General features: G+C 37.6%; 2 protein-coding genes across 2 annotated transcripts; both read right to left on the reverse strand.

The window, feature by feature from the left end:
- Positions 1–214: 214 nt before the first annotated feature.
- LOC137709134 (putative clathrin assembly protein At4g40080) lies at positions 215–1,729 on the reverse strand. The gene has a single exon (XM_068448260.1). The coding sequence runs from the start codon at positions 1,480–1,482 to the stop codon at positions 412–414; it is 1,071 nt and encodes a 356-aa protein (XP_068304361.1). The 5' UTR covers positions 1,483–1,729; the 3' UTR covers positions 215–411.
- A 21,922-nt stretch (positions 1,730–23,651) lies between these two features.
- On the reverse strand, positions 23,652–25,264 carry LOC137719095 (E3 ubiquitin-protein ligase ATL31-like). The gene has a single exon (XM_068458400.1). It carries the CDS (start codon positions 24,919–24,921, stop codon positions 23,806–23,808), a length of 1,116 nt encoding a protein of 371 aa, XP_068314501.1. The 5' UTR covers positions 24,922–25,264; the 3' UTR covers positions 23,652–23,805.
- Between the last annotated feature and the right edge of the window lie 1,891 nt (positions 25,265–27,155).

Consider the following 27,155-nt stretch of genomic DNA (forward strand, 5'->3'; position numbering starts at 1 on the left):
CTATTCACAACTAAACAGAACTCTTCTACCGCTTTCGCTTTCCGTCGGAAATTGATATCACTTAAAGATGTAGGACAGGATATTTAACTCAAACATAATTTGACCAAACAAAAATCTCGAATACAAATTAAAACTCAATAACATAATTTGACCAAACAAAAATCTCGAATACAAATTAAAACTCAACGCTACGAATAATTGAAGAAAATGAGAAAGAATCCAACGCCGAGCTTGCACTTGCACATGCAAAGTTTATTTTGCAAATAATTAAGCAAAAAGAAAATTTGCTCGTTCAATTATTTAGGGTTTGTTCGAGTAAATTCATATCAAGAATTTTACATGTACGAGGCAAAGAGCCAAAAAATAAGAACAAAATTTTGAAAAAAAATGTACATTCATCGAGCACACAATTCAATACCCAAATGAAACACGTCTCCCCGACGGGAATCGAACCGAGTCAGATGGTCTGATATCTCGGTCACCAAACCGAGCCGACTCACTCAAACTATGTCTCCTCATGGCCACCACCAACTTACCGTTCCCCTCCTCCTCCTTCACCTTCGCAGCCTTCACCACCGTCTCTTTAATCAGCCTCCAAAACCCATTAACCAGATCACTCTTCACATTCGGCACCGCCAGAAGCCGCCCTGCGCACTCCTCCGACCGCTTCAACGCACTCAGCAACTCGACCGAGTCGCATAAACTCAGACAACTCAGCCTCTCGTCGAACTCGTTGACTCGGACTATAGTTTCATTCATCGCACAAATCTGGTCCTCACCCACCAAACCCAAAATCTCCATCACCAATCTGTTCCCGTCCAAATCCAACAACTCGGGCCTTCTGCAAATCTCTTCCACCAGACTCACCAACGACTCGGTCTCTCGGACCAACTCAGCATTCATAAGGGCGGAGACTCGGTCCTCCTCCTTTTCTTTATCCACAGTGCAGGAATTGGATCCAAGGAAGAAACCCAGAAGCCGAGATGTGAGGAGGAGGTTCTCGACGTATTGAGCGTACCATCGGACCCAGGAGGAGAGTTCCCAAGCTAAAGGGGTAGAATCGTCTCTAAAATTGGAGAGGTTGAGGTAGTTTCTGCCCCCTGCGGCGGGGTAGACGGCGAGCTGGTCCTGGAGGATGAAGGAGCCGTACTTGATCACGTGGTGGACGGCGAGAAGGCACTTGAGGGCGACGGCTGAGTCGTGGGTGGTTTGGAGGCGGTCCATAAGGGATTCGACGGCGGCGGAGGCGGTGGCGCGTGAGCTGTTGCCAAAGGAGAGGAGATTGGCGAGGTGTTTTTGGGGTGGGGGTGTGAAGGGGTCGTGGGTTGTGGCGCGGAGGAGGGTGAGGTGAAGAGAGAAGGGGTAGGAGGACGCGGCGGAGGCGGCGGAGGCGGATAGTTTGGAGAGGATGGCTGCTTTGCTTTGAGAGGCTTTGTCTTTGATTGCCCCCATCAGGTCTCTCATCTTTCTTGTTTTTCCCATGTCATGTGTTTGTGTCGGCCACGGGTTTATCGGTTGGCGGGTTCTGATATGAATATCGGAATAGCATCCTCTCCAATTTCTTTTTGTAAGGATTCGAACGATTAATCAATCGTGTTCATTCATCGTATATCGTACGGTTAGAAATCGTTTAATTTTTTAATTTAAAATTGAATATCAATAATATCTAATGAAAGCTGACCGCATGATGCACGATGAACAAACACAATTGATTAATCCTCAGATCCGTGGATTTGAAGAGAATCCTTGTTCATGAATATCAATGGCCTTGTCATATTTTATATATTTATTGTCGGGAGAGAAAATTCTAAATTAAAGACTTTCAACTAATTCATTACTTTTTTATTATTTATGTTGGCCAATTTGTTGGAGGAAATCTTTAATTAAGTGTATTCAATGTTGGAAATGTACCATAAAAGCTAATTATATGATGATACTTTACGGACATTTCACATGCTAAATTAATTTAGTTTAATATAAATGGCAAATATTATTGTTTAAAGCCGTCTCATATAAATGTTATATGCTTAAACGATAAGTCTAAGGAATATGTAATTGAGAGAATGTGATCAAAAGAAGTTAGATTCATGTGACCATTCTCTTTCGTATACATACCCTAAACATTCCTGATCAAAGGATTGCCAATTGGGCATTGACAGTCCATTAAGATCAGTACGTGCTATGTCTTCTCTTAGAGAAAGTGACTGGTCTCGAGTCATTGGTGTGAATGACACCAAGACAAGCATGTTGGTGCTCAATAAAGAATGAGTCCACTGAACGCAATCAACGAGGAGTTCTCATACTCATGTCGCACGAGAACTCATGGTTGGGATAATGCAAAGTAGTCTTTTGTCCTGAGGCATCATAATTGTCTTGTGGTTAAGTCCTTGATCTTTGACTATGTCAAAGTCACTCCATCAAAGGGTGTCCACGACATAATTGGGGTTAAGCCACGTGAATGCACAACAAGGGATCTCTAACCTTCAAACTGTTTGAGGGAGAATACTCTATGATATGATTAAGAATCTCTGGCCAAAGTATGAATGATATTTAGGAATTCGTTCCAAATCACATTCAAGGTAATCATATAAGTAAGAGAATGACATTGGATAGTAGACATGAATAAACTATCAAACCAAACAATGTGGTCAAAAGTATTGTATTAGAGAAAGACCGTATTGCATTGTAAACCTAAACTAAATAGGTTCTCCACCTCTTCTGATTAGCTTAGATAGCCATGATATACTGCTAGGTGTCACTCATGATTTGTGGAAGCCCTAAAGGTGTATAATCACTTAAGGGAGAATTGAAAGTATGTTTCAATTCACAATCGATTTAAAGAGTTCTAATCGCCCACTGCCTTGCTAAAAGGAACCTAATGGATTGTACACCGTGTAAGGTAGTGATTGAAGAAACAATGAAAATGAGTAAGGATAATTAAATGGTTTAATTATTTATGGCTATGATTAATTAATATGTTAATTAATCAAATGAATAAGTTCGTTTTAACTTTTGAGTAATTATTCAACCTCAAGGCCTATTGAGATTAGAACCGTCAAGCCCATTAACTTAAGTTGTATGACAACTTAATGACTAAAGACTCAAAAGTCCTAAATAGCCCAAAGCCTTTAGAAGGCCGCCCGTATTGTAAATGAATGGGTTTTGGTTCTTTTTGTCACTTAAGTGAAGTGACTATATAAAAGGCTTTATAGCCAAAAGTTCATTAGGGTTTTCTGGAGGGAAAATGTGAGAACACAAAGCTCTCTCTTCTCTTAGGAGGCCGGCCACCCTAGAGTAAAATAGCTAGCAATGTTTCTTCCTCTAGGTCACTCATTTATTCCTTAATGCTCTCCTTGGTGTGGAGACTTAGAGGTTCCTTATTTTAGGAACTTGGAGAATCCATTCCTTCATCTATCCAAGAAGTCATGGAGTCAAGAAACAAAGTTCCTCCATCCACGTGCATGGAGTCAAGGAGCAAGGAGACTAAGGAAAGAAGGCCCTCACATGGGTAAATATCCTTTGCTAAGCATAGAGGTGCTTCAAAGGTATAAAAGTTTCTCAACTCTTTTCTTTAAGATTTGGGTTGAGTCTTGGTTCATCACAATTACTAGGCCTTGAATTTCATGGGTAAAGTTTTGTTTTTTTTAGTACATACAAGCATGATTCCGCCTTTTAATTGTTAATTGTATGCATAGATGTTGCTCAAATGAACTAGTTTTCACAAATATTTCCTTCAAGTGCTATCAAAGCCTAGGTCTAGTAGCTGGTGAATCCTTTCGGGTTTTGTAGTACATAGGCTTTGATTTGGATGTTGTAATTGTTACAAGCTTTATTCTTACTTCTTTGAATGTAAATTTTGCTTGAAAATTTGCCAACTCAAATGTTGTAGATGTAGTTCATATGAGCATGAATTTTGGAGCTAAAATTTGGTGCCATGTGTTATGGGGAAATTCGGCCAAATCTAAAGGGTGGATTTTTGGGTTCATGTTTGTCTTGTTAAAAGTGTTTTAAAGTGACTTTTGGAACCCACTAAGTACCCTAGGATGTTAACCCTTTTTTGAGTAGTGAAAATTTGAGTTTTATTGAGTGAAAACATTCATGGAGCTCTTATGGGTTTTCATGGATGTTCTTCAATGTTCTTGCTTTGTTCCTGTTGTTCTTACCAAGAACAAAAAGTTTGTTGTTTTTGATTCAAAAAGGGTGTTTGGTTGTTTATTTTATTTTATTTTTTTGTTAGTGATGGAGGGTATGATTTTTCAAACAATACCATACCCTTTTTACTATTCACACCATACCAATCACTTACAACTTTCAATCACCTTTCAAACATACAAATCAACTCACACACACCATCACTACTCACCATGACCGGCCACACCTATAATGGGGGCACTTTTGGGGCTTTTATGCAATTACATAAAGTTTTGATACTTTTGTGTATTTGCACTTTGACCGGAAAGTTTACGTTTTTACGTAAAGGCTTAAAATCACTAAAGGACAAATTGTTTTGCTCCTTTAATGAAGGTTTTGCATTTGTTGGCATTTTTGGGTTCTAATTGTAATTACATGAAGTAGTGGACTTTTGCGTTTTTACAAAGTAACCTCAAAAGTTTGTGTTTTGCAATATAGCCCAAAAGTTGAGGTTATTGTATTTTGGCCCAAATTAGTTGAGAACAAATTAGGTTTGTATCTTTAAATGAGAATTGGATTTTCATTTCATTTAGCTCCATCTAAATCAATTCTATGGATACAAAAACCAAATGACAATGTTGCATTCAAATTTAATTAGTTAAAGCGTTAATTAATTAAAGAAATGGTGATTATGAACCTAGGCCTACGATAATTGAGCTATGTGAAAGGCTGTCTCTCAAATTGTTTGAACCATGGGAATGTATGGATTAGATTTTGGTTGTAATTTGATATAATCAAATGTTGTAAAAGAGCATAAGCTCTTCTTTACTTTAAAGTAATTTGGTTTGGCTAAATGTTGTAATAGAGCATAAGCTCTTCTTTACTTTGAAGTACTCCTTTCTTGTTTTATTTGATATGCATGAAATTGGAGTAGTAGGGTCCAACGCCCAATAAGAAAACACGCCTTAATGTGATTAAACGCGTAACTAAAATCAATCACCATCCCTATACCGAGATTTAACACTAGGCTCGTGTTGGATCGAATCAAAGGTTCATAATCATCCTAAGGCCCTAAGGCAACTATATAGTCCATCAATGAATGCAAAGCTTATGTTAGTAGTACCATATACTCTTACTTTAAAAACCGTTTCACAAGAATAGTGAGAGTATCATATACTACTAAATCAATCACATGGACCAATAGTTGTAATAGGACCAAATTGTTTTAATAAGATTAAAATGCATGCTTATATGTGATGAGACCTAAAAACCCTCAACCAAACCGTTATTAAGTTGACAAGCGTGAGAGTGCTTTCAACACTCTTTCATGGCCTTCCACAGTGGTAAGCTCCAATCGTTTGTGACTCATACACCAACTTCACCCTATCATGGGGGAGTACAAAGTATGTGCTTACACTTAGGAGGAGTTCTATATGCATACATGATGTTGTGAAGGTAGGCAACGAGAATGATCAACATCATATCATTGTGAGGTTATTCTTGAACCCCTACCCGAACTTGCATGGTGGGAATGACTTAACTAAGTGCAATGGAGCCAACATCATATCATTATGAGGCATCATTCTCTAAAGGACAAATTAGATGGGTACTTATATGAGATGTAAATGAGTAAGCATACTCTCTCATTATTGTGAGGTGGGCTTGGTAATAGTGAGCCTCTCATACCCTACTAAGAGTTTCCTCCAAAACTCTCGAATTCCGATGAGGGATATGGAATTTGCCAAAAATAGTGTGTGGTGCTATTTGATTTAAAGACCCAGATCAAATAGCTTAAAATCAATCAAGTTATATTCATTATGTATTTATTTACCGTTATATTTGCAAATGCTATCCAAAAACTTGACAAAGAAAAGCCGAAGGCTTTAGTTTCCGGACTTGGTACCACAATCCCATAGATTGTCTTGAATGGATTGTATACGTACCTAAGTAGTCTCATCCTCACAATCTTCCTAATGATAATGTATCAATGGAAGAACATGTTAGATAAGTCTATCATAAAGAGGACAACACAAACAACTAGTGCTTATTCCTTTGTTGTATGAACAAAGGAACTTGAGAAGATTAGCACAATGACATGGACATTTTTAGTGTCATAATTCTTCCATTACAAATTGTTGTATGAAGAAATAAGAGTTGCTTTGAACAACCCTTAGTTAACGCAAACACTAGTGCTTGTTTCTTTGTTATATGAATAAGGAACTTGAGAAGTAAGTACAAGGGCATGGACACTTTATGTGCCATGATTCTTCGCTTACAAATTGTTGTATGAAGAAATGAGAGTTGCCTTGAACAATTCTTGAAAGTTTGTAATCATGTTTAGAACATAATGGTTGATTGACAAAAATAGTCCATCAACATGGATTTATGATGATTTTGAATCATTGAGTGTTGAAGTGTTAAACCACTTCAGGAGATGGAAACTAGGTAAGGACTTCACCTTTGTGTTCCTATCCATATGGTTCACTAAGTTTATTGTAAACTATATAGTGAACAATAACCGCACGCTCTCCAAATCGTTTGATGTGTATAACATAATTGAAATAAGTTTCAAGTGAGATAGTGGGAGTTTAGGGACCATGACTATTGTAGTAAAAGGAGAAGTCAAATGAAGAAGGTGAAATAATTCCAAGGGAACAAACTTTCTTTATGAAAGGATGGACATTGGAAGTGGTATTTGCAAGAAATGTCTTGCAAGTGTAAAGAACACACCTTTCGAAGGTGTTTAAATTGATCTTGAATAGTTCAAAACAGTTGGTTCTTCTACTTGAATGCTTGATTCCGTATTAGTAACTATGTTTTACAATCATTGTAAAAGTGTGGCTAATAAGAATGAGAAGATTAATGAAAGAAGAGAAAGTACTTCACATTCGGAACGTGAATAAAATATAGATCTTTGCGAAAGTAGATAATATTTACTTCCTCATATGAACTACCAAAGAAATTGGAAAAACAAAGATTGTCTTTACATTCCAATTTGAATAAGGAACTTAATTCCGTCACTATAAGAGATGGATGAATGTTTTGTTTGACAAAACATTGTTCTTTATTAATGAATGATTAGATTATTGTAATCTGATTGATTGTCTCTATAGTAGAGATGATGTGGTAGTGTTAACTGTTTAGAATATAACGATACTTAAAACCAAAAAGGTTGCAAGGTAGTGACTAATCCCGTTAAGTTGTGACAGAGCATAGGCTATTTTTTACTTTGAAGTACTCCTTTCTTGTTTTATTTGATATGCATGAAATTAGAGTAGTAGGGTCCAACGCCCAATAAGAAAACACGCCTTAATGTGATTAAACGCGTAACTAAAATCAATCACCATTCCTAGACCGAGATCCAACACTAGGCTTGTGTTGGATTGAATCAAAGGTTCATAGTCATCCTAAGGCCCTAAGGCAACTATATAGTCCGTCAATGAATGCAAAGCTTATGTTAGTAGTATCATATATTCTTGCTTTAAAAACCGTTTTACAAGCATAGTGGGAGTATCATATACTACTAAATCAATAACATGGACCAATAGTTGTAATATGACCAACTTTTTTAATAAGATTAAAAAGCATGCTTATATGTGGTGAGACCTAAAACCCTCAACCAAACCATTATTAAGTTGACAAGCGGGAGAGTGCTTTAAACACTTTTTTGTGGCCTTCCACTGTGGTAGGCTTCGATTGTTTGTGACTCGTACACCGACTTCACCCTATCATGGGGGAGTACAAAGTGAATGCTTACACTCAGGAGGAGTCCTATACGCATACATGATGTTGTGAAGGTAGGCAACGAGAATGATCAACATCATATCATTGTGAGGTTGTTCTTGAATCCCTACGCGAACTTGCATGGTGGGAATAACTTAGGAGCCAACATCATATCATTGTGAGGTGGGCTTGGTAATAGTGAGACTCCCATACCCTACTAAGAGTTTCCTCCAAAACTCTCGAATTCCGATGAAGGATATGGAATTTGCCAAAAATAGTGAGTAGTGCTATTTGATTTAATGATCGAGATCAAATAGCTTAAAATCAATCAATTTATATTCGTTATGTATTTATTTACCGATATATTTGCAAACGCTATCCAAAACTTGACAAAGAAAAGCTGAAGGCTTTAGTTTCCGAACTTGGTACCACAATCCCATAGATTGTCTTGATTGATTGTATATGTACCTAAGTAGTCTCATTCTCACAATCTTCCTATTGACAACACTATTAGTGTCATAATTCTTCACTTTCAAATTGTTGTATGAAGAAATAAGAGTTGCTTTGAACAACCCTTAGTTAACGCAAACACTAGTGTTTGTTTCTTTGTTAAATGAACAAGGAACTTGAAAAGTAAGCACAAGGGTATGGGCACTTTATGAACCATGATTCTTCACTTACAAATTGTTGTATGAAGAAATGAGAGTTGCCTTGAACAATTCTCGAAAGTTTGTAATTATGTTTAGAACATAATGGTTGATTGACAAAAATAGTCCATCAACATGGACTTATGATGATTTTGAATCATTCAGTGTTGAAGTGTTAAACCACTTCAAGAGATGAAAACTAGGCAAGGATTTCACTTTTGTGTCCCTATCCAAATGGTTCGCTAAGTTTATTGTAAACTATATAGTGAACATTAACAACACATTGTCCAAATTGTTTGATGTGTATAAACACAACTGAAATAAGTTTCAAGGGGGATAGTGGGAGTTTAAGGACCATGACTATTGTAGTCAAAGGAGATGTCAAATGAAGAAGGCGAAATAACTCCAAGGGAACAAACTTTATTTATGAAAGGATGGACATTGGAAGGGGCATTTGCAAGAAATGTATGGCAAGTGTGGCTAATAAGTAACTATGTTTTACAATAGTTGAAAAAGTGTGGCTAATAAGAAGTAGAAGATTAATGAGAGAAGAGAAAGTACTTCACATTCGAAACGTGAATAAAATATAGATCTCTGCGAATGCAGATAATACTTACTTCCTCATATGAACTACCAAAGAAATTGGAAAACCAAAGATTGTCTTTACATTCCAATTTGAATAAGGAACTTAATTCCATCACTATAAGAGATGTTTTGTTTGACAAAACATTATTCTTTATTAATGAATGATTGGATTATTGTAATCTAATTGATTGTCTCTATAGTAGAGATGATGTGGTAGTGTTAACTGTTTAGAATATAACGATGCTTAAAACCCAAAAGGGTGCAAGATAGTGACTAATCCCACTGAGTTGTGACACCTCTAAAACATAAATTACTAGTTGGTCATAAATGGATGCTTTTGATCGTTAGATCAGGATCCAATGCCTTCTTGTTAAAACTATATAGAGGCAAAATGTTTGAATCTTTATTCTTTTGGAAAGAATTAAGAATCACAAAGTTGTTGAGGTTAATTCACTTAGATGTTAGTGGAACTTGTCTACAACATAATACTACTCATGTTGTATGACATTCACCGAAGATCGCTCTCGGTTAGACTATCGTTTATTTTGAATAGACACAAGTTTGAATACTTTGCAAAAGGTTTCAAAGAATTCAAGAATGTAAGTTGATGAGCAAGACGTCTAAAGTATTTATCTCCTTAGATTTGATCCAAGGAAAAATAACATTTTATAAGAGTTTCCTTGAAAGATATCAAGGAAAGTAGCATCATAAGATAATGGATTTCTCCATTGGGAGAAGAACGAACTTGAATAAGATTTAGTTCGTTGGATGTTATCAATTACCCATATATAGGATATATACTTCTAAAACAATATGATTGTCAATTAGAAGATCTTCCAAAATTTTCATGACTCCATAGGATGTAGTTGGAAAGAAAGACAAGTAGTAAGCATGTTAAGATTTGAGGTTGTGTGCTAATAAGCAATATTTGTTTGAGAACAATCTTGTGTGACATCCTTATATTAACCTTTGGATATCATTTCTACTAACCAACTAACAAATGTTGTTCGTTGGGTAGCTCATTGTAATCCTACACTAGGATTTGCCTAACATAGATCAAATGAACGAGAGATAGAACTCAAAAAATGGGTTCTTTGAGAGACAAGATAATAATCAACAAATATAACAACCAAGTTCCTACACCACAAGCTCCAAGGTAGTCGAGAAGGATTTATAAACCGTCTAAGTTGAATGGTTTGAACTTTATGACTATGTCATAGAGTTACACCTCTTAATTCGAAAGAAATAAGAATGAGAATCCTTATGACTACATTGAGTGTACATATAACATATACTCAAGGAAATGGTATAGTACCATTTGACCTGAAATAATGAAACCTACATAGCTAAATGGTAGCTTAAGGTGACTACAATCAACAAGATTGGTTGACTTGGAAGAAACCATCTTTGATGTAGTCTTAGTTTCAATTAATTCGAAGATTGCTAGCTACAACTAAACGGTGATTCAATGTTTGGACATAATATGGGTTTCTAAAACCATTATCAAGATAGTCTTGATAATATATGTCTAAAACTAGGAATCACAAGACGTGTAAGTTGTAGAGATCCATCCATAATGAATCTTAGCAAGCTACTGGGAGCCATAAGTGTCTTATGAGAGAAAGATCAAATCGTTTGATTTCTCATAAGGATGTAAATGAATCATTTGTTTACTAGGTTTACAAAAGATTAGTGAGAGTTAACCATATTCCTAAATTTGAACATATATATGATATATTAATTTTGGAAATGAAAGGAATTCGTCTTCGTTAAAGTTATGACTTAAAACATTCTATAATGATAGAATGTATATGGGAGACATAGTCTATATACATGGGATGGAAATCTATAATGATAGATTTCAAGATATTATTGGATTATCTCAATTCCTATTGATAGACGATAGATATAGGAAGTTTCTCGAATGATAAACTTCAAATGAAAGGATAATTCCAGTCAAACTGGGAGTTGTTCTTCTAAAAGGGAATGCAACCTTTTGACTCCCAAAGAAGCATAAAGCGTAAATAGAATCCTTTATGCATACGCAAAAAGGTGATTTACGTATTTCATATTGTATGAAAATATTGATATGAGTTGTGCCAAAATTGGTACAAGACGATATCAGTGCAAGCCCAGGATCATTACCATGGCAACTGTCAAGTGAGTCCTTAAGTATTTAAGACATACTAAAGGATAGATTCATCAAGAATGAGGAAGAATTAAAGTAACACAATGGAAGCGTAAATGTATTAGATTATGAATCTAATATCGTATCCATCATTGGATGTCTCTTCATTTTGAATGAAGAGATAATTGGACATCTCGTTATTATGACTAAAGAGATATTTGAGTGGAAATATTAAAAGTAATGACTTTAGTGTGTTCCATCGTGCATGCAAAATATATCGCCATATAGAAGCTTACAACAATGTTGTTTGGATGGGAAAGTTCATTTATGAATTCTCTAATCGGTTCTAACCAGAAAGTGTCTCTAGTGTGCCGACACTACGACACTTATGGGGCGATAGCCCAAGCTAGAGAATCAAGGTCTCATCAAGATCCGAACTCAAATGAGAGACTAAACCACATGATTAAGAATCATGTATAATGGTGATGTCGTTATTCCCAAGGTTGCTTGTATGGATAACATATAGATATCCATTGTCTATGTCACATCCCGGCTCGGGCCCCTACTACATCCTGGGCTTGACTCCACCGTAGCACGATATTGTCCGCTTTGGGCCCCAACTATGCCCGAACTCGCTTAACTTCGGAGTTCCGACGAAACTCGAAGCTAATGAGCTCCCAAAAGGCATCGTACTAGGTAGAGATGGGAATATACATATAAGGCTTAGAGGATCCACTCCCCTAGGTGATGTGGGATGTTACAATCCACCCTCCTTAGGGGCCCGATGTCCTCGTTGGCACACTTCTGGCCAGGGATTGGCTATGATACCAAATTGTCACATCCCGGTCCAGGCCCCCACCACATCTCAGGCTCGACTTCATTGTAGCACGATATTGTCCGCTTTGGGCCCTGACCACGCCCTCACGATTTTGTTTCTGGGAACTCACATGAGAATTTCCCTATGGGTCACCCATCTTAGGAATGCTCTCGCCCGAACTCGTTTAACTTCGAAGTTCCGATGGAACCCGAAGCCAGTGAGCTACCAAAAGGCCTTGTGCTAGGTAGAGATGGGAACATACATATAAGGCTTATAGGATCCATTCCCCTGGGCGATGTGAGATTTTACAGTCTAGGCTTACTATTCAGCCATTTTTTAAATGAATTCAGAAGAGGTATCATCACTGATGACCAAGCTGATTGGCTCTAGTGCAAGTGGGAGATTGTTGGAAATGTGCCCTAAAAGCAAATCATATGATGATACTTTACGGACATTTCACATGTTAAGCTAATCTAGTTTAATATAAAAGGCAAATATTATTGTTTAGGGCCGTCTAATATAAATGTTATATGCTTAAACGATAAGTCCAAGAAATATGTAATTGGGAGGATGTGATCTAAAGAAGTTAGATACATGAGACCATTCTCTTACGTATACATATCCTAAACGTTCCTGATCATAGGATTTCCAATTGGGCATTGACAGTCCGTTAAGATTAGTACGTGCTATGTCTTCTTTAAAAGAGAGTGATTGGTCTCGAGTCATTGATGTGACTAGCACCAAGACAAACATGTAGGTGCTCAATAGAGAATGAGTCCATTGAACGCGATCAATAAGGAGTTCTCATACTCATGTCACATAAGAACTCATGGTTAGGATAATGCAAATTAGTCATTTGACCTGAGGAATCATAGTTGTCTTGTGGTTAGGTCCTTGATCTTTGAATATGTCAAAGTCACTCCGTCAAAGGGTGTCCACGGCATAGTTGGGTTTAAGCCACTTAGCCATAGAAGCAAGTGAATGTGCAACAAAGGATCTCTAACCTTCAAACTATTTGAGGGAGAATACTATATGATATAATTAAGAATCTCTGGCCAGAGTATGAATGAGATTTAGGAAGTCGTTCCTAATCACATTCAAGGTAATCATATAAGTAAGAGAATCACATTGGATAGTAGACATGAATAAGCTATCAAACCAAACAATGTGGTCAAGAGTATTGTATTAGAGAAATACCGTATTGTATTTTAATCCTAATTTGAATAGGTTCTCCACCTCTTCTGATTAGCTTGGGTAACCATAACATACTGCTAGGAGTCACTCATGGTTTGTGGAAGCCTTAATCAGTAAGGGGATAATTGAAAGTATGTTTCAATTCACAATCGATTTGAAGAGTTCTAATTCCACACTGCCTCACTAAAAGGAACCTAATGGATCGTACACTATGTAAGGTAGAGATTGAAGAAACAACGGAGATGAGTAAGGATAATTAAATGGTTTAATTCTTTATGGTTAGGATTAATTAATATGTTAATTAATCAAACAAATAAGTTTGTTTTAGACCTTGGGTTAGTTTTGGGCCTCAAGGCCCAATGGGCTTCAAATGTCAACCCCATTGACTTAAGTTGTATGACAACTTAATGAATAAAAATTCAAGAGGGCCCAAAGACCATAGAAGGCCAGCCATATTGATGTAATAGGTTTTTGGTTCTTTTTGTCACTTAAGTGAAGTGACTATATAAAGAACTTTATAGCCAAAATTCATTTAGGGTTCTTTTAGAGGAAATTGGATAGTACAAGTCTCTCCCTTTCTCTCTAGGAGGCCGGCCCCTTGGAGGAGATTAGCTAGCAATCTTCCCTCCTCCAAGGTTACTCATCTCTTCTTCTAGTCTCTCCTTGGTGTAGAGACTTAGAGGTTCTCTATTTCGGGAACTTGGAGAATCCATTCAACCATCCTCATCTAAGCAATCCATGGAGCTAAGAAGCAAGGAATGAAGGCCCTCTTTCTTGGGTGATTATCCTTTTGCTAAGCAAAGAGGTGCTTCAAAGTTATAAAAGTTTCTCAACTCACTTTGTTCTTGAGTGGAGTATTGGTTCACCACACTCACTAGGCCTTTAATTTCATGCGTAAAGTTTTGTTTTTGAGTGCATACAAGCATGATTCCACCTTTAATTGTTAATTGTATGTTGTAGATGTTGCTCAAATGAACTTGTTTTAACAAATATTTCCTTCATTACAATCCTTCATTAAAAAGGGAAAATCCTTTGATTTCATTATGAATCAATCGTAACTTGGGGACTTGGGTGTTTGTTTGATTTTGCGACCGCACCTAGGTTAAGCCCTAGATTGCCTACGTACCCTTTTGACGAATCAAGTCACTCGTAGTTCCTTTGATTTCGTTTGAGATTTTTAGTGAATGAATGACCCACTAAAAACAAGGATTTTGTGTTTGGTTTATTTGGGTGAATTTGGTTGAATGAACCAAGAATTCAATTTGTATGTGGTGAATTTGGTTGAGGTGAACTGGGGATTCAGTTTGATATTTTGGATTTGCAGTACTGTCTACAATGTGATACTATATTGCTTAAATATCCTTGATGGAATCAAACCGACTTAGTTCGTTATGTATTTGTTTGGATTTGATGCCTTGTGCAATTTCAGCTCATGCAGGCAAGGACTTTGTGCCACTTGGAGTGGCTTTGTGTAATTTGAAATTTGAAACAGCTTTATGCCATTTGGTTGTCAAATAAAATTAATGGGCAATTTTATGTGAACCCACTAATTTATTATTGACACTTGAATTTGGTTTTGAGCTAGCTTTGAGTGTAATTCAAGATCATTTTAGTGTTGCATATTGCATTATAGAGCTGACCTCGCGAAGCTTGCAAACGGGTTTCTCTCTCAATAATTTGTCTTAGGGAGTCAAATTGCACATTGTTTCTATAATTGAGACTTCGTTGCCAACGATGAGCCTTTCAGGTGCATATTAGTTGAAACCTCGACTTTGGCTTTATTCTTTCTTTTGGTCTTCAAATAGCAAGTAGACTTGGAAAAAAGAAGAATAAATACCACTTCAAAATTTAGCCTAGAAGTTGGCAGCAGAAGTTGACTTGCTTGACTCTTGTTTGTGACTTGGGGAAGAAATAGTGCAGCAGGTGGCATAATTTAGCCATAAACGACCTTTTCTTTTTGTTCTCCACGTGAGAAACATTCCTAATAACTTTAGACACCTCTGTGTCTACATAGAGACATGTTGTGCCGAGAAAATTCTTGACAAGTAGATTTCGATCTTCTCCGTAAAGGTCACTTTCCGACACCTCTGTGTCTATGTGGAGACATGTTGTGCCGAGAAAATGCTGAATAAATTTTGACCTTCCCCGTAAAGATCATTTTTCTGCACCTCCATGTCTACATAGAGACATGTTGTGTCGAGAAGAAGCTTGATGAGTAGATCCGAGCTGCTGAAGATGAACATTTTGGATGAGTTTACTTTCGGGCACCTCCGTGTCTGTGTGCAGACATGTTGTGCTGAGAAAGTTCTTGATGACAGGACTTTAACCATCCTTGCAAAGATCATCACTTGCTTCATTTTCAAGGCTTTGTGCGAGAGTTTTGATAGCAAAGAGGCTTGCTCGCAGAAGGCATTGTCTGACAACTAGAGTTGGTATTTCCAATGTGAATTAGGACTTGGAAGCAATGAGTGTCGATCTCTTGCACACACAAAGAACAAAGAAAACAAATAGGTTTTATACCTTCCATTTTGAGGAGTCAGCCTCCCTTAATTTGTTTCCTTGCTTGGAGTTGTTTGAGTGGATATTTAATGTTGGGCGTAGTGAGAATGGAGGCCCAAGAATATAAAAAGCAAAAGGAGAATTGGGCTAGGACAAGTCGATAACCTAGGAGGCATTAAAAATTATTTTTGCCAAGGAATAGGCAACAAGCCTACGTGAGAAATGACACTCAGAAGGATAGGTCATCCCCAGCAAAAAGTACTTTTCAAGGGCATTGATAGGTAAATAAGTGGTGACTCACCATACTCTGGAGGCCATCCCCAAAAGGCAAGGCTTAGACAGTAGGGCTAAAAAGTCTGTAAAAGTAGCAAGGGACACCAAAGACAAGAACACTCAACCAATCAATCAAAAGACATCCAACTTTGCTCTCAAATAAGCCAGAAACCAAAAAGCTTCATTTTGTCCAGACTCTGCTCTTTTATTCATAGATTCACCATAGAAAGCCATCTTTTGTCAAGTTTTATAAGCTCTACTACCTTTTCCCAGTATTGTAGTATCGAATCCCTTTAGTAAATCTGTTTTACATTTCATTCTCCAAACATTACAACCCTTGTAAAACACACAAAGAGAAATAGTCGCAAGAAGATGAACCTTACCTGACAAGGTTATAATCTTGCCCGAGTCTCTTTTGTTTGTGCTTACATAAAGTATATATGTTGTTTAATGTATCTTTCATTATGTTTTAAATCCTTTTTCAACTGCTTGTTGTTCAAAGTTTCATATATGAATAATCTAGTTAAACTAATTAACCTTACTTCTTTAGTATTAACTGTAATCAAAGAAATGGTTCGAAGGGCCCTGAACTCCCTTTCTCTGGACATACAATATTATGAGTAAAAGTGCTTGTTTACAAGGCAAGAAAAATAACCTTATATAGACTTAAACTATTTGTAACAATCCAATAAGATAAAAAAGTCTAAGTAACTTGTGGCGCAGGTAATCAACTCATTTAATAAAGAATAATCTGTTATACAAAGATAACAGTGGCATGCTCAGATCCATACTAGTTTTGATTATGAGCCTTAAGGCCTAACAAATGCCCCACAAGGGCACCATTCAAACTAATAGCAAACTCATATTGTAGCACACCAAGCAGCAAATCTTGCCCGATAAGCAAGACCTCGGGGAGTTGTGTGAGGCACAAATCTAGCCCGACCATAGTTTTGGCACACCCGATGGGACCTATTTTGTGATATTGTATGCCATGACAAAAGAAGGATCGAACATTCAGATGGAAGGTGCAATTCTAACAACCTCTTTGTCTAACAGAAGCAGGCATGACAGATTACCCATAAGACTTTCCTTCACTAAACGGCCCCAGAATCTTAGAAAGTTCGACCTCTTTTGAGAAGTCGGGTGGAAAGGTCACTAGTGAAGATTTACAAGCCACCATGGTGCAAGTATTGAGGAGTATGGAGATGATCTCTCTGGAAACTAGATGAGAAGTTAGCAGGATGTGTTCCTTAATAGGAACGCTACAAAGGTTGTTATAGTTAGAGTACTCCTTACTAAAAGATGGTTATACCAGTAAAAAAATCATGCAGGCAAGCCCAGAAAAGGAACCAACAATTCCTTTGTTTCCTTTATTTGAAGAAAGGAAGAACAAAGGGAAAAGGAAGGAAGAGTCTCAAACCAGTCAGTGAGAAGAAGAAGAGTTTTAAGAGATAAGCTTACCCGATCCGCTGCCACCACCACCAAATGTTAGAAGGCAGGTCGGGCAGGAAGGGATAAAGATTGGTGCATCTAACTCGATGGGAAAAACAAACAGAAATGGCTTATCCATAGCTAGGGCCAAGCCTCTTCCTTACACGCCACCACCATTGGTTGATAAGGAAGATGAAAAGCTAGATGAAGATAACCAAACCCACAAAAGGAACCTTTCTCGGGCATCGATCATAGCCCGAAGTGGGGGACTTCTTATCCCCTACACAATAATATGGCTAACTAACAACTCATGAATGAATTGGCAAAATTGAGGAAGATGGTGGTACATAATGCTCAACCGCAAGCTCGCTCGATGCTTAAGATAACATATCAGAAGCTTTGTCCTAAGTAAATTGAAGAGAATAATCCTTTCCTTCTCAATTTCAAGGTGCCTCAGTTCCCAACTTTTAGTGGGGAAGACTGTAATGTGTCTTCCAGATATCACATTTTCAAGTTTTCAAATCACTGTGTAGCATTCGAGAACAACCCCAACTACAAACTAAGATTGCTTGGAAACTCACTAGTAGGCTTGACTTCCCAATGGTACTCTGTGTTACCCCCCTAATTCCATTACCAACTGGGGGCAGATGGAGATGGCTTTTCGTGAGCAGTTCTATAGGGTGGAACCTGAAATAACCATTAATGATCTGGTGGAAGTGAAGCAATATGAACATGAATCTATGAAGGATTTTATGATGAGGTTTAGGAAGACCAGTATGAAATGTTAATTCCCAAATATACAGTTTAACGAGCTTCATAAGTTGGTAATTGTGGCCACTAAGTATGAGAAGTTGTTGGCGGAAGAACACCAAGTGAAACATTCATCTAAAGTGCCTCCATTTTATAAAAGTAAAGCGCTAATACACTAGTTGGAGTTTGAAGGCCTATAGGTAGGAGAAAATGATAACAGCATAAGAGAAAGGATAGAGTTATGTGCTACAGAGATGACCACTCCTTTTAAACCTTTGATGGTGAAGGGATTAGTTCAACCCATCAAAGACCAGAAGATCATGATGAATGATGGTGGCTTTGTACCTATAAAGCCTGAAAAGTATCAATCATATTCCTTTGACTTAACTAAGGCCGTATATATCTATAAAGAACTGGTGAAGGCTCGGCTAATCTTGCTCGATAGCACCAAAAAGATGCCCAAACCTGAAGAACTGAGAGGGAAGAAATATTGCAAGGTCCACTATACCCTTAACCACATTCATAATTGTATGCAATTCAGAGATTGGATCTAAAACCTTATAGTAAAAGGGAAATTGTTACTGGAGAAACCCCAGGTCAACATGATGATTGACATAGATCCATTCCCTGAGGCCCCAATCAACATGATAAATCTTAATTGGGTTGAGAGGGGGAAAGGAAAAGTTACCTTGGATGAAAAAGGAAAAAGAAGGCAAGTAGGTAGGCCAACAGAAAGCGTCAGAAGATTGCCTAACATGCCCCAAGCAGTTATGGTCAAAAGAGTAGTTTTGTGTAGCAAATGTCAATGTGAGTGTGAGCTCAAGGTACCAACATCAAGTGCCATCATTGATCGAGTGTTGTTCAAAAGAAATGAGATAGAAGAACAGAATGCCAGCAAGAGTATTCTTAAGGTTGTTGAAACAAACAAGGAAACTACTAAGAATGTGTTCCAGATGTTGGGAGGAGATTCAGAGCCTAAGGGTTTGTCTTAAGTATTTAGAAATTTCGAAGCCTCTTAAGAAGTAGAAGATAAGTACAACGATATGAAACAAGGAAGGCGTGAAATAACCATGAGCCCGATACCACCAGTTACAAAGGTGAATTCAGCCCGACTGGGTCGAAAATGGTATATAGTGGGCAGAGATGGAAGACCTGCCCTAGAAATGGGGGCATACATGATAAGAAAGGTTTAGAGGCAACATAAAGCTCATATGAACTCATTGAAAATTCCTGCTATTTTAAAGGCTTCTGAAAAATGTTAAGTTCAAGAAGTTTACCCAAGAAAGAGAGAGACGACTTAGTTGGAGAAGCAAGAAATAACTAGAAAGGGTTAATAGTAAGGCTGAAGGCAGAGAGGATCATGTTCCTTAAAACCCTAATCCAGGGAAGTACAAAATATTAAGAAGAGCCTAAGAGAGTATGGTGATGGTACCTACGCCAGGTTGGAATCCAGAGCTTATGTGTTTTGGAACCATTTCTCCTGAAATAGGGATGCCTCCACTACCACATGAGGATATTCCTTTTGGGACTCTAATGCAGCTGCATGATTTCAACGCAATAAGAGAATAGGAGGTGCCCGAATTAATGTTAACCAAAGATACCCAAGCATGGATGGATTAGTTTATGTGCTAGATTGGGGAGTAGAAGGAAGGAACACCTGGACCTAGCAACTTTCATGTGAACATGACCTACGCATTGTTAAATATGCTCATCAGGACCTTCTTGATAAGCATAATTAACATGAATTTTTTTTTGGGAGATACTTTGGATACGGTCCATGTACATTGATTGAGACCCTATTAATTTTTAGATTTTGATCAAAGTCCTTTGACTTTGTACACATCAACACATTAGCATTAATCAATTTCCATGTCAACTATTTTATATTTTAAATTAAACATATATTAAATATTGTAATATAGACATCCTTTAAAGCAATTTTTTTGTCCGAACATTTAAAGCAATTAAATAAAATAAATTACCATATTTATGGGATATAAAATCCCATAAGATTTGAAATTTAACGTTTATGGGATTACACAACTAACTCCACCCTTAGAAAGCCTTAAACCAATTAAAAATTGGTGATTAAAATGTGGAAAATAAGTTATAAAAAAGATTTATTTTTTATTGAATGTCATGATAAAAGATAAATGTTCTCATAAGAATGTACGCATGTGCAATTATAATAAAAAAAAACTAATGAAAATGACTTGAAAACTTTGAATTTTAACTATAAGGACAAAATAAAGGGTAAAGTGAATAGTATCAAGATTGACTTTTTAGTGTACAAATATAGTTTTTCGTTAAAGTGAACAGTACCAAGAGATTTTCGTTAAAGTTCCTTTATAATAATTCACAAGAATGTACCCCATACACAATTTCAACATTGAAACCCATATGTGACAAAAAAAAAAAAAAAAAAAAAAAAAAAAAAAAAAAAAAAGGAGCAATGTACTCATATAAATTCTTAATGTAAAAAATGATTATGGTATAGAAAAATGGAAGCAAACCATAAGATCAAATTACTTAAGGGGGTAAATACTGTATAAATCTTATAGGAAAAAGTACCTACGTACAATTATAGTAATTCACAAGAATGTACCCATATACCATTTCAACATTAAAGCCCATATGTGACCAAAAAAAAAAGCGATGTACTCATATGAATTCTTAATGTAAAAAATGATTAATGGATAGAAAAATGGAAGCAAACCATTAGACCAAATTACTTAAGGGTACATATACTATATAAATCTTAGGCATATTTGTCGATTTGCCCCCTAGACCTGTATAGAGGTGCCAATTTCCCCCTTGATGCTAGATTTAAAAAAATTTCATCCATCCAAATTTTTATCCATTTTGATCACACGGTATACCCGTCTAAGTGATTATTTGATCAGTTAGGGATATGAATTATGCCCTTGCATGTTAAACTATGAAGTCTTATTCCGAATTCCTAGAATTGCAGTTTATGTCGATGACATACATCTCACTAAGACTCTAAAAGAGCTTAAGAAAATTGCCTTGCACCCGAAGATGGAATTTGAGATGAAGGCTCTGGGGAAAACTCGTTTATACCTTAACCTGAAGTTGAAGCATTGTTCTGACGGTATTTTGGTTTACTAGTCGAACTACACCCTGAAGGTGTTACCTTTTAAGTATACCTATGATCTTCCAACGCTATATGCAAATGAGACCCTTGAAGAGGTTATGGAATCCAAATTTTCATATTTGAGTTCAACTTTGCACTTTGTTGTACTTAGCTCATTGCGTTAGATATGACATCTCATTTGCTATTAATCTATTGTTAAAGTTGCAACACCGCGCCTACAAGCAACCACTGAATTGGTATTAAAGATGTTTTCCACTACCCTGAAAAGTACTACGGATTTGGGCTAATCCCAAATCATCTCGAGCAAATCCAACCCCCTTGATCCTCGGAATGATGTTGGCCTTGTTGTTATGTTGACGCTGGTTACTTATCAAACCAGCACAAGGCAAATCCCCGAATGGTATGTCTTTACCGTTATGGATATCGCAATATCTTGCAAGTCCACAATATAACCTTAGTTACGAAATCTTCGAATCATTTCAAGACTCTCCTTACTTCACTATGCCATACATGAAATATGATTGAGAGCTCTTGTTGAGCATATTCGAAGTACTTGTTGTTTTCATCCATCGTTGAGTCCCGACGACCATCCATGAAGACTATGCCGCATGTATCAACCCGACCAAGACATGAAAAATCAACAAAGTCAACACCAAGACATATTGCGTCTACATCACTTCAGCAAAGCATAAGGAGATTGAAGCCATGCAAGCCGATCCTAGACAACCTTGTCGACCTCTACATGACGTCATTGCCAAAGTCAACGTTCCAAAAGCTTGTCCGTGGAATTGGTATGCCTAACTATTCATATGCAATGCTTGTAGTTCTTATTTGGAAATTTTGTCAAACTCAGGGGGAGTATCCAGAAGTATACTCACTTAATCTTAATGTACTAGTATACTCACTTAATCTTAATGTACTCTTTTTCCTTACAATTATAAGTATTTTTCACACTGGGTTTTTGCTACCTAACTAGGTTTTGACAAGGCACCCATTCTGGGCTGATCATATCCCTGTGAGATCTTCTATTTAGATATAGAAGACGTATAGTTTTGACTTAATGCAACTTCTCACTTTTCTCCTTAGTCTATGGGTTTTTCTCCCACCTTGGGTTTTACCATAGCGAGGCTTTGTGAGTTTTACCATTTATGCATTCTTCCATTCATATGAGACTCTCATTCGCTCATCATCAACTGTACTTACTTCATCGCTAAAGACCTGATGCACCATTTGTTTGAGTATTTACACATTCTAGGGGAGTATTGCAGTCCTATTAGATTAGGAATGTGATTGTGTCAATCCTAGTGTATATAGGGATATCTTGGAATATTCTCTAGAGTTAGATATTATCCTATTAGAGTTGTAATAGTATTAGGATAAGAATTTAACCTTCCCTACTACTATAAATAAAGGCACAATGGTGTGAAATAACACACACCTCACAATTACACATCTCTCTCCTCTCTCTCTCTCTATGTGCCTCACCTCTCTCTAGCCTCCATAATTGTTCAATAAATTATGCTTACAACATTAAGCTCTAATATCTCCGTTTTGTTGTTACTTTACGATTTTAGGACAACGTACTTGTACTCTCTCGATGAAAGAAAGAAAGGAGGAAGTAGGATTCTCTCCCCTCTTTTTTTCCCTCCCCTTCCTTCCCCTCCTATTTGAACGGTCACGGTTAAGCTACGTCAACATCTTGTATTAATTTTTTATAATAAGATAAAAACAAAATAAGAGAATGTGAGAGGAGAGAATGGAAGAGGATGGAAAGAGGAGGGGAGAGAATCCTAGTCCAGAATGAAGACCTTCAACATGGAACACGGAGATGTGATTAGAGTTCCTGCAGGAGCCACTTTTTACTTAATTAACAATAACAGTGATGAACCACTTCACATCGCAAAGCTCATCCACTCTGTTAGCAGTCCTCGACGATTTGAGGTAACTAGAATCATCACTTCATTTCATCACTATTAGCTTTGTGATTTTTTACTTTTAATACGCAAACCCAATTAAGTTTTCACACAGAAACTTGAATTTTGTTTTAGTTTTAATATTTGGGGCTGGTAATCTATATCTTTGCTTTAACTTTATGCATGAATTCTTCCCTTCTGGTTCTGAAAATCCAGAGTTTCAGCGTTTTTCAACGGTGACATTCTTGAATCTAGTTTCAATGTAAGCTACAATTCTTAACTTTTGTTCTTTTCCTTTTACTTGATTTAATTTGTTCGCATAAATTTGATTAAGCTCTAATCTACAACTACTAATTCTTTGTTAGGACCCCAAGAAAAGAGCTAAAGCATGGGTTTAGACAACAAAAGGTTATTAATCTTTCACAACACAATTTTTTATTTCTTTCTAATATAATTTTTCATACAATTTTCAATCCCGCAATAACGAGCAGACACAAATTCCTCCCTACAAACTATACCAACACAACTTTTCAAGCTAAAAAATTATATGCAAATGACTTCCGAAAATAAAAACATTATACACAATTATTATGTACAAATTACACAGGCAGCCGAGACATCGATTCTTTTGAACTCTCCGCCTTGACATGGAGACAATCCAACGGCATTTTAACAGACATTAACGGCGTCTTCCCAGACACCACATTTCCGTCACCTCCTCTAGGTAAAAACGACGGCGACATCACCCACGGGTCGACCCAACCGATTTGATTATCCACGCTGCTTTTCCCTTCACCGCGGCCACACCTATAGCCCTTCCTCGAACTCCCGAGGCCGCGGCGCAAAAGGACGTCGTAGCTAGTCGAACGCCTCAGCTTACTGTTCCCGCTCGAAACCAGCTGCTTCCTCACCCCCTCCGGCAGTCTCAACGTGTACCTCTCCGTGTTCAATCCGGGTCGGATCAGTGAGTGACCCGTCGAGTGCGATCTCGGAAACTTTCCACATATTCCAGATCTCGTTCGTGGTTTACCATTCTCAACCGCTTGTGGGTCCCCGCTTTGATTTTCATCCACATTGAGCACAACGGCGTCGTTTCGTACCACGCCGATTTCAATCGGACTCCTGGAACTCGAATCTTCGACATTTAAATCGGTGTTTCGCGCGGTAGCGCGCGGATTCGAATCGGCGCACGTGAGGTTGGAGCGGCAAACCGGACACGTCGCGTGAGCGGCTAACCAGGGGTTGATGCAATCTGGATGGAAGACGTGATCGCATTTGGGAAGCAAACGCAGCGTTTCGAAGTCGGCGAACTCGCTTAAGCACACGGCGCACTCGAGAGCTCCCTTGCCGATCTTGAGATCCTTGACGGCGGAGTAGACGAGGATCGGGAAAGTCTCGATCACCGCCGGGTCCAGTCCTCGCCGGCTGAAACCTAGGGAGGCGGCGTGAGCTCGAGTTCCGGCAGCGCGGGCTATAGTTCCGGAGGCTTCCATGCGTGCGGACTCGACGCAGCGGCGAAAGTAGACGGAGAGGAAGCCCACGGAGAAGAAGGCAAAGACGAGGAAGACACTGATGAGCGCCATTGAAGAGTTCAAATTGTTGACGTAGCCATAGCCGTTGTTCTGAAACTCGGGGCTCTGGGCATTGGCCGGCATAGGATAGGTGAGCAAGAAGAGGAAGTGGAGATTGAAGCTCGTCGTTTTCGTATCTGGCATTTCGGCAAGCAGTTGGTGGGCACAGCAGCTTCTGTGAGTAGCGGTTACTGAAGTTTGTTCATATTATTATTATTTAAGCGGGAGGAAGGAAGGAAGTAGTATGATCTGACGGTGGAGGATAGCGAAAGCGATGGGATGCGAGGAAGGGATAAGAAGAAGAAGATTATCTGAAAATTTGGGTAAAAACAATTGAAAAAAATGGAAAACCGATGGGCGCAGATGGATAACATAATGAAAGACAAAAACCGGAACTGAATGAAAGACAAAAACCTCTCCGTCACTGTCCTCCTCATGGCTTTCATCATCCAGTGTTGTTTTGGTTTATGTTATCTGGTTTTCAGCTTTACTACAAGCGAGTACAAGAATCCGGCCCACAGCGTTAGTATTCAAATTCTTACGGTTTGGAGTATACAATTTGTTTTTGTTTTTTTATATTTAAATAAAATATTTAACATAAAAAGTACTCAAAATATCCCATATTTTCAAGTACCATACGATGTCTCTTTCAATTTTATTTCCACTTGGTGTGCACAAGTATCCACAGGCCACTAATCACCAATCACTGATCAGTCCAATTTGGTCCTTTCTTATACGGCAAGTTTCTATCTTATAAAGTTTCGAATTAATTCTAGAGCTAACTTCATTGTCAATAGGTTAACCTAAGTGACTTACCTTTAATTTTCTTTTAGGGCATCTCTAATACCAGGCGCAAGTTTCTTTCGAATGAAAACTTTATATTTCTTAATTGGCCGGAGAAATTTTCCAATCATTGGAGATTTTATAAGATAACTCTCTAATGGAAGGGCTCTATAATACTCATCTATCTTGGTTGGAAAATAAAAATTGACATCTTTGAGAGGTGGGTCCAGCTAGTTGAAGAAAAAAAAGGTAAATGAAATCTCTCTCATCTCCTCTGTTATTAGTATATCTCTGTTGACACTAAAAAAAGGAGATAAGTGAATATTGTGTTATCATCTAAGAGATAGGTGCAGTTTGGGATTCTGTCTACGGATTGGTGGTTAGGCATGTGAAGAGAAGTACCCTATAAATAAAAGAGGTTTTGCAAGGTAGAGATGACCTTCAACTTAACATACAAATCAGCGCTCTATGCGAAATCTTCTCATACCTTGAGAAATACTAATTGCTCCACTAACACGTCAGCACATATTCAGTTTGGTTGAACATCATTGGGTTGACAGCCGACATAAATTCAGTTTGGTTAAACATCACTACAGTTGTAAAATCAGCTTTTGGTTAAACAACGCTTACTCATTTTTCAGCTGGTTATCTACCCCAAGTCTCAACTGGTAAAGAGTCTCTAATTCTTTCGCCAAAAGAGGCCACTTCATCAACTCTCCCAACAAAGTGAGGTGTTCTTAATCGGTTATTCATAAGTATCAGAGTTTGACATTTAGACGACCGGACAACTTTCACTATAAAGACGCTCATTTCTTTTGAGTATCTTTGTCCCTACATCCTGATATCGATTAAGCGCACCTATATTTTCACCAATATAGTTGAAACGACCGGACCTGGTATAGAAGATTAAACTTCGACCAAAAGGCATAACCTTGTCTTTAGGTTTTAGAACCCAATGCCAAGAGTGTTCCTCCTCAGCCGAAGACGCTTGGTGTAGAAGTCAATAACACATTTCATCATCACTCCACCACATCCATCTTATTCGGTCAATTGAGCTTGGTAGCGAATTGGTACGCGGATCAACAATCATCTACATAAGGACGTAGTTAGATACTTTGGGCTATACCGTGTAATTCTTAAGGTCAACAATAAGTGAGATATATATATATATATATATATATATATATAATCTCTATATCAAAGATCTTGGAAAATAGGTTTTAAAGTTTTAAATTGTAAGTATTCTTCCGCTATAAGGAATCGGCATGTAAATGTAGTTTTGTTTTGAAACCAACCAATGCATGTCCATTTCGGTGAGAAAATTTTAAATTCCAATTATATTTTTATCTCATTCAACTCCGGTGTATGTGACACTGTAGGGCGTGGAGGGTTTCCTTGTGAAAGCTGATAACCAGAAAACCTTTCGGGAAAGAGGCTTTAAAACTAAATGTGCAAGTCCTTCGAAATCAAAAGCTCATGTCTATGTTCATGCGCCAAATGGCCATCTGTTTATGTTTACGATATTGTGATTGATCTGCAGTACGAGATTCTACAATCAAATTGATTACATGAAAAATATATTATTGAACCTTAAA

The sequence above is a fragment of the Pyrus communis genome, chromosome 1 (genome assembly GCF_963583255.1).
Source record: "Pyrus communis chromosome 1, drPyrComm1.1, whole genome shotgun sequence".
In the NCBI taxonomy this organism is placed as follows: domain Eukaryota; kingdom Viridiplantae; phylum Streptophyta; class Magnoliopsida; order Rosales; family Rosaceae; genus Pyrus; species Pyrus communis.

Coding starts and splice junctions, on each gene's coding strand:
- LOC137709134 (XM_068448260.1), bottom strand. CDS start 1,482: ATGGGAAAAACAAGAAAGATGAGAGACCTGATGGGGGCAATCAAAGAC.
- LOC137719095 (XM_068458400.1), bottom strand. CDS start 24,921: ATGCCAGATACGAAAACGACGAGCTTCAATCTCCACTTCCTCTTCTTG.